The sequence below is a fragment of the Microtus ochrogaster genome, unplaced genomic scaffold (assembly GCF_000317375.1).
Source record: "Microtus ochrogaster isolate Prairie Vole_2 unplaced genomic scaffold, MicOch1.0 UNK115, whole genome shotgun sequence".
Lineage (NCBI taxonomy): Eukaryota > Metazoa > Chordata > Mammalia > Rodentia > Cricetidae > Microtus > Microtus ochrogaster.
Window position 1 is genome coordinate 737,483 of NW_004949213.1, and position 7,754 is coordinate 745,236.

General features: G+C 49.5%; 1 protein-coding gene across 2 annotated transcripts in view; it reads left to right on the plus strand.

Moving 5' to 3' along the window:
• CUNH19orf47 (chromosome unknown C19orf47 homolog) overlaps positions 1-4,576 on the plus strand; it is a 31,225-nt gene extending 26,649 nt beyond the window's left edge. Inside the window, exons 9-11 of one of the 2 annotated variants that reach the window (XM_005371597.3) lie at positions 863-933; positions 3,009-3,354; positions 4,017-4,576. In XM_005371597.3, coding sequence (XP_005371654.1) covers positions 863-933; positions 3,009-3,354; positions 4,017-4,114 — 515 coding nt within the window. In that variant the 3' untranslated portion in view covers positions 4,115-4,576. Of the gene's footprint in view, positions 1-862; positions 934-3,008 lie in introns of both variants that reach the window. The other variant, XM_013355340.2, reaches the window with a different exon arrangement.
• Positions 4,577-7,754: the final 3,178 nt, after the last annotated feature.

A 7,754-nucleotide genomic window follows, 5' to 3' on the forward strand; every position in this document is an offset into this window, starting at 1 on the left:
TCAGGAGGCTGAGGCAGTAGGATTGTGAGGTTGAGGGTCACCTGTATAGTGAGTTCCAGCAGGACCCAGTTTCAAAAGTGTAATTATATAAAAAAAAAACTTCTTTACCCAAAACCTGGGTGTGGTGGCACCTAGCTATAATTCTAGCTTTTGGAGGTATAGGTAGGAGAATCATGAGTTCAGGGCCAGCCTCAGTTACATAGTTCAGTGTTAGCTTAGGCTCCATAAGACCCATTCTCAAAGAAACACTTCCTTCCATCCACATCAGCTTAGACAGAGGCATAGTGATTTCAGGTATCAATCTTTATTGATTGTTTTAGTTAGGGTTATTATTGCTATGACAAAGCACCATGATCAGAAACAGGTTGGGGTCTTAGAATTCGGGAGAGAAAAAAAAGAAAAAAAAACAGGTTGGGGAGGAAAGGTTTATTTGGCTTACATTTCCACATCACTGGAGGAAGTCAGGAAGGAACCTGGAAGCGGGAACTGATGCAGAGGCCATGGAGGGGTGCTGCTTACTGTCTTGCTTCCCATGACTTGCTCAGCCTTCTCTTGTAGACCTGATCAATCACTAAGAAAATGCCCTTCAGGTTTGCTACAGCCCATCTTACTGGGACATTTTCATAATCAAAATTCCCTAGTCTTTGATGACTGTGGCTTGGGTCAAGTTAGTCAGTTCATTGATCTTTCCCAGATTTGACACTTGTGAGTTTGTGTGAAAGGTCAACCTGAGCCTCCAGTGTAGTTGCAGAGCCTGAACCAAGCATGGTCTGTCCCTGCTAGGTCTGCTCTGTGGGCAGCCTAGACATGGTCCCAGGAACCACTAGGCAGGTACTGCCTCATGGTGCCACTTTTCTCCCAGGTCTCCATAGAACATCCGTGTTCGATCGCCTTGGTGCTGAGACCAAAGTAGACACTACGACAGGGACTAAGGTGAGTCTGGTGTGCTGGGATGACTCCCGTGACCCAGTGTCGGTCCTGTCAGTGTGCTGCTTGACTCCGTGTCTGTGTCCCAGGTGTCTGCATTCTCTTCCCACGTTTGAACCCACGTTTTCTCTTTGGCTGTGGTGGACTTCCTGTGTGCCCTGTTTTTCCTCCGCTGATCTGTAGGCCAGCCCCAGTCCATTTGGCTGCTAGATTTCTTTCTTCTACCCCCAGGACCCAGCTAGTCTCAGGATCTTCTACTGTAGCTACTTCTATCTGAGCTTCCAACTCAGCATGCCTGCCATCTGCATCTAGTCAGCTGAATGCATTCCAAGTCAGATGACCTCATCTGTCCATGTCTGCCACCTTGGCCTGCCTGGGTAGATAGGGTCCCACACTTCTGCCGTTAGCCCTCGTAGCCTTGTCCTCACAGTTACAGCCATGCTGCCATACGAAGAGGGAGTTTAATTTTTTTGTGAGTCTCATATAGCTCAGGGTGCTCTGACACTGTGTAGCCAAGAATGACTTTGAACTCCTGCCTCTGCTTCCCAAGAGTTCAAATGGCAGGCATGTGCTGCCGCACCTGGCTTCTTTAGGACTGGATGTTTTTTGTTCGTCTCTCCTGTAGCCCAGGCTGGGCTAGAACTTATGATCATTCTCCTTCAGCTGCATGAGTACTGAGATCACAGACTAGCACTTGTACTTCCAAGGTTTTTTTTTGTTTGTTTTTCTCTCAAGAAAGGGTTTCTCTGTAGCTTTGGTGCCTGTCCTGGAACTAACTCTTGTAGACCAGGTTGCCCTCCAACTCACAGAGATCCGTCTGCCTCTGCTCCTCTAGTGCTGGGATTAAAGATGTGCACCACCACCGCCTGGCTGTTTTTGTTTTTTTAACTGCCTACAACACAACAAGCCTATTCTTATTGCTGTAACCAGCAGTTCCCTAGGCTCTGGGAATGGTGTGTGGTTAGGAGAATACCTAGAGCTCACACTCACTGGGTGTATGGCCATTTGTACCTCAGTTCCTAAATCTATAGTGTCAGTTCACAGGGCGGCTGTGGGTGTCAGCAGGGGCTGGGACACAGGACATGGCAAACGCTCCTTAGGTATCAGAGTGGATGCTGTGGCTTTCACTGAGTCTCATGCTCACCAGGGGACAACTACCTCCCTGAATCTTACCATGATGGTGATGGTAACACAGGCCCATAGAACTGGTCCAGCCATTTGAGGTTTTAGTGTGATTGTCACTTCTGCCTTAGGAACCAAGTGCATACTTTTTGCTCTGCTTGCTCATCTTGAAGTGCCTGCAATTCCTGGCATCTCTGAGAAGACCTGATTGTGCCTGACTTGCAGCATGCTACTCCCCTTCAAATGCTGGCAGTGACAGCCCACGTCCGTCATCCCAGCACTCAGGAGACTGAGACAGGGGGATCTCAAGTTTGAGACCGTGGGCTATGTAGTAACCCCTGTCACAAAAAGTAAAGAAAAAGAAAATTCATGAAGACATGCTGTCCTTCATAGCACATGACTGACTGTTGAACTTGTAGAATCAGTGGAGTTATTTCTGATGCTGCCTACTCCACTGCACTATGACTCCAGGAGGGGCTGGCCAGGGTTGTCCTGACCAGCACAGTATCCTCAACACTGTTCACCCTAGGCCAAGGTACAGTGTCTGCTAAGTAAATGACCCTGTAAGGGGCTGGGGTGTGGTTCAGTGGTAGAGAATGTCCCAGCTATGTCTCAGGCCCTGAATTCTATCTGAGGCATGACACAGTTAACAGCTAAAATGGCTGGAGAATGTTTGAGTGCTCACCCTGCCCTTGGCAGAGCCCTCCTGTTTCTCCCTGTCTTTACTGAGTGCCATTCAGCTTTCAGAGCTCCAGTGGCCTGTGCTCTTTCCTAAGGAACCTTCCTGAGCCCCCTGGCATAGTCACGTCTTCCCTGGGCTTCCTAGCTTCTGGTCCTCTCATGACGTTCACCCTCACATAGGATGGCACTGCCCTGCACGCCGACTTCTTAGAGGCCAGCATAGTATAGGCAGCCTGCCGAGTGACTAAGTGCCCATTGCCTCTCCTCTCACTCTACAGCCCACAGGAGTTTTCAGCCGCTTAGGGGCCACCCCGGAGATGGATGAGGATTTGGCCTGGGACAGTGACAATGACAGCAGCAGCTCTGTCCTGCAGTATGCTGGGGTCCTAAAGAAGCTAGGACGGGGCCCCACCAAGGCCAGTCCCCAGCCAGCACTGACTGTCAAAGCCAAAGCTACAAGCTCTGCAACCACAACAGCTCCAAGACTGCGGCGCCTGGCGCTTCCCTCTCGTCCTGGACCAGAGAAGAAGCTGGAGTCCCTGCCCAAAGTCAGTGTCCTTCAGAGACTGGGCAAGACTGCTATTGTGGCTGAGGCCCAGGACAGCCAGGTTACAAGCACCAAGAGTAAGTCCTCAGCTGAGGTCAAGTTCGCCATTAAGAGGACACTGGTAGGGCCCCGGGGGAGCAGCTCTATTGAGAGCCTTGGTGCCCAGATGGACCATGCAGGCGCTGTGAGCGTGTTCAAAAGACTGGGCCGAAGGACCTTCTAGCTGGCACGCAGGGTGGGGTGCAGCATGCAATGGCAGGCAGGTTCCTGCTTCCGTCCCTTCCAGCCTTCCTGCCTCCCAGCTCTAGATGACATAAAGCCTGGCTCTTTCCAGCATTCATGCTGGTTCCAAGCACTTGGGTACACAGGCATTTCCCCTGGTTTTGGATGTTCCTGTGGCCTGACCTTGCCTGCTCTGGGACCCTCCCTTTCTGTGTCGTCATGTCGTCACCCCCCATCCTCCCGTCCCCCGTCCTCTGTGCACTAGCCGTGGCCTTGGCACATTCTCCTTTTCTACCTCTCCCCAAAGCCAAGTGCCCTGCCCCTTCCATGCAGCCCACCCCCACCAGCAGCATCTGCTGCCTTATGTCTTCCTGTCCTGGCTGCCCCACCGGAGGTGTCACCTGGAGGCACCCCCTTTGCCCTACCCTGTGGCTTCCCTTCCTCCCCCTTCCCCTGCTGTAGTCTCTCTTCTCTTCACTCTTTTCATTTCTCTTCTGTTTTCTGTCCCTGTGGCAAGGCCCGACCGTCCGCTGCATCCTGCCTGACCCTCCTGCACCTCTGACCTCCCAGCGGCCCCCTCGTCGACGGTGGCGTCGAACCTGTAAAGACTGTTAGCTGCCTTCCATTCCCAGGCTGGAGGGAGGCCCCCCATCCTGGCCTGCAGCTGGGGCACCTCCGTTTCCCTGCCCTGGCCATCTTTTTCCTTGGTGGGTGGTGGGCAGCAGACACTGGGGAGGGAAGGGGTGCTGGGGGAAGGTGACGGCTGTTTTAATATATTTTTGTGACTTCTAAACTGTCCTTCCCCCTCCTTCAGTGGGAGTCACAGGTCTGTTCTTCACACCTCACCAACACAGCCAACACCCTGGGGTGGGGCAGGTGAAGGGCATAGTGGTGACAACACCAGAAAGCCAGGAAAGCCATCTCCTCCCATCCAAGCGGAGTGGTCTATCACTGGCTTCTCCGTCAATTTCACCTGTTCTGCCACACTGCCTGTGGGTGGCTTGGTTTTATTTGAGATAGGATCTCATTATATAGCCCTGGCTTACCTGGAACTTGCTATGTAGATCAGGTTGGCCTCAAATTGTCAAGAGACCTGCCTGTCTGCAAGTGCTGGGATTAAAGGCTTTTGCCCTCATACCCAGCTGGATTTCTTTCCTTTTTCTTTCTTTTTTCTTTGAAACTCAAGATGGCCCAAACTTGATATATAGTTGAAGAAGACTTGGAATGTCTCTCTTTTAAAAACATAATTATTTTGTGTATATAGATATGTTGCCTCCGTGTGTGTGTAAGGCACATGAGTGCCTGATGATTCCCTTGGAGACTGGAAGAAAATTTTGGGTCCCCTGGAACTGGAGTTAAGAATGGTTGTTAGCCCCTATGTGGGCTCTGGCAACCAAACTTAAGTCCCTGTAATAGCAACAAATGCTCTTAACCACTGAGCCATGTCTTCTACCCCTACTTTGAGTTTCTAATTTTCTACTCTCTACCTTGAGACTTGTGACAGCATAAGCCTATGCTGCCATTCCAGGGTTGTGTGTGGTGCAGAAGACTAGGCCCAGGCTTTACATTGATACTCTTGTTGGCCTTTTTCTCTCTGCTTTCTTTTTGAGACAGTGTGTTACTGTGTAGCACAGGTTGACTTCAAACTCAGGATTCCCTTGCCTCTACCTCTGGACTGAAGCAATTTACAGGCATGGGCCAACTACTAACATCCTCTCAGCTGTCCTGAGATGGTGCTGCACAAAGGAGCAGGGCCGAGGGATGAGGCTTGGCAGTACCACTGTCGTTGTATAGTCAGAAGATTTTGATGTGAACTGGGGATAAGAAGAGCTAATTTTTCAAACTTCAGAAGAACATTCTGACAGAAAGACAGACAAAGGCAAAGGCCTTGAGGTGGGGCAATGACCAGGAAGACGGCTGGCCTGAGAACTTCATGGCTGCTAGTGGCAGCGATTGAGAACAAATGGGAAGAACAGTTCTAATTCACTGTGTAGAGGCACCGGGTAGAGTGGGTGTGTGTATAATTCCAGCTTCCGGGAGACTGAGGCAGAGGCAGAGGCAGGGGGCGGATCTCTGTGAGTTCAAGACCAGCCTGATATACAGAGCAATATTTCCAGGACAGCCAGGACTACAGAGTGAAGCCCTATCTCGAAAAACCAAAAAGAAAGATATAGTCTTCTCTCATACATTATATACAAACTAAAGTTTCCCTCCTTCCACTCTTCCCAGTTCCCCCAACTCACCTCTCTTCTCTAGGTCCACTCCTCTCTTTTCCTTCAAAAACAAGGATAGGCCTTCCAGGGATATTGCTCCAAACATGGTATAACAAATCACAATAAGACAGACCCTCTCAAGGCTGGACAAGGCAACCCAGTAGGAGGGAAAGGGTCCCAGTCATAGGCAACAGAGGCAGCCCCCTATTCCCACTGTTGGAAGTCCCACAAGAACACTAAGCTACACAGCCATAACATATGCAGAGGACCCAGTTCAGACCTATTACAGGGTCTGTGATTGTTGCTTCAGTCTGTGAGCCCTTACAAACCCTGCTTAGTTGATTCTGTGGACTGTGTTTTCATGGTGTCCTCAACCCAACCCCTCTGGCTCCTACAATCCTTCCTCCCCTACTTTGGGGTTCCCCTGCCTAGTGTTTGGCAGTGGGTCTCTGCATCTGCTCCCATCAGCTGCTAGAGGAAGCCTCTCTGATGACTATTGGGAAGGCACCAGTCTATTAGTATAGCAGAATATCATTAGGGATCATTTAATTGACTTTTTTTTTCCCAGTCATGTTTGGTTCTGTCCTGGATCTCTGGGCTATCCAGCCTCTGGGTCCTGCATCTAGCTTGAACCAGGTGTGGGCTCCAGAGGGAACTTTGCTGTTTATTTTTCTTCTAATGCTGGGGATCAAATCTAGTGTCTTGCACACACTAACAACGCTAGCAAGTGTACCAGCTTTCAGTTTCTAAACATCTCCTCTTAAATCCTTCTTTATGTCCAGGAGGTGGTAGCGCACACTTTTAATCCCAGCACCCGGGAGGCAGAGGCAGGCGGATTTCTGTAAGTTTGGGGCCAGTCTGGTCTACAAGAGCTAGTTCCAAGACAGCTGGTACTGTCACACAGAGAAACCTTGTCACATACAAAAAACAAATAAAACAAAAAATCCTTTTTTATTTAAATTTTCTAGCACATACTTTTTTAACATAATTTTTTATTGAGTCTTTGGGAATTTCATATCATGCACCCCAATCCCACTCATTTCCTAGTCCTTGCATACCCGCCCTCCACCCTTGTAACCTCCCAAAACAAAATAAGAATAAAAATTAGAAAACAAAAGGAAAAACATACAAACAAACAGTCATCTCACAGACCCTGTCACGCAGCCTTCTGTGCACATCTCCTGCCCTCCACTTTCCTGACTCCCTCACGTACTTGCTGGACGTCATTGTGCTGGCATTTAAGTGGGGTGTGTCACACAGGCAGACTCGGTTTCACCACGCCGTCCTGAGTGGTGGGGGGAGGCTGACCTTGAGACTGAGCCTCCTCTGCCCTCCACCTCCTAGGACAGAGACTGTGTGCTGGGATTCTAGGCAGGAGCCACCACTTCTCATTAAGTGTTTTCCATTTGGAGGTTGTAGGTTTTCTTTGTTATTTTTGTTGTCCCACCACCATGTGTCTGGGAGGGGGGGGGTGTCAAGTCAAAGGACCACTGTGTCCTGTGCTGGAGTTGGTGTTGTGGTCACACCGAGCTGGTTGAGGGTGGTGGCAAGTGTTTTCACCTTACTAGTTCTTTTCTTTAAACAAGATTTTATTTTTAAATTATGTATACATGTGTGTATTTATGTATGGATTGCTTAGTACATGAATATACTGTCTGCAGATGACAAAAGAGGGTATCAGGTCCCTTGGAGCTACAGTTAGAGGCAGTTGTGAGCCACCTGATGTGGGTGCTGGATCCTCTGCAAAAAATACTCTTACCCACTGAGCCATCTCTCTAGTCCCTCTTTCTGGTTTCCTGATTTTTCAAGATAGGATTCCTTTGTGTAGTCCTGGCTGTTCTGAAACTCCCTCTGTAGACCAGGCTGGCCAAGATCTGCCTGCCTCTGCCTCCTGAGTGCTGGGATTAAAGGTGTGCTCCACAACTGCCTGACCCCTCTTTCTGTTTTTAAGATAGGGTTTTCTGAAACTCAGTTGGTCTCAAAGTTACTGTGTCATGATTCAAAACTAATAGAGTGTGTGTGTGTGTGTGTGTGTGTGTGTG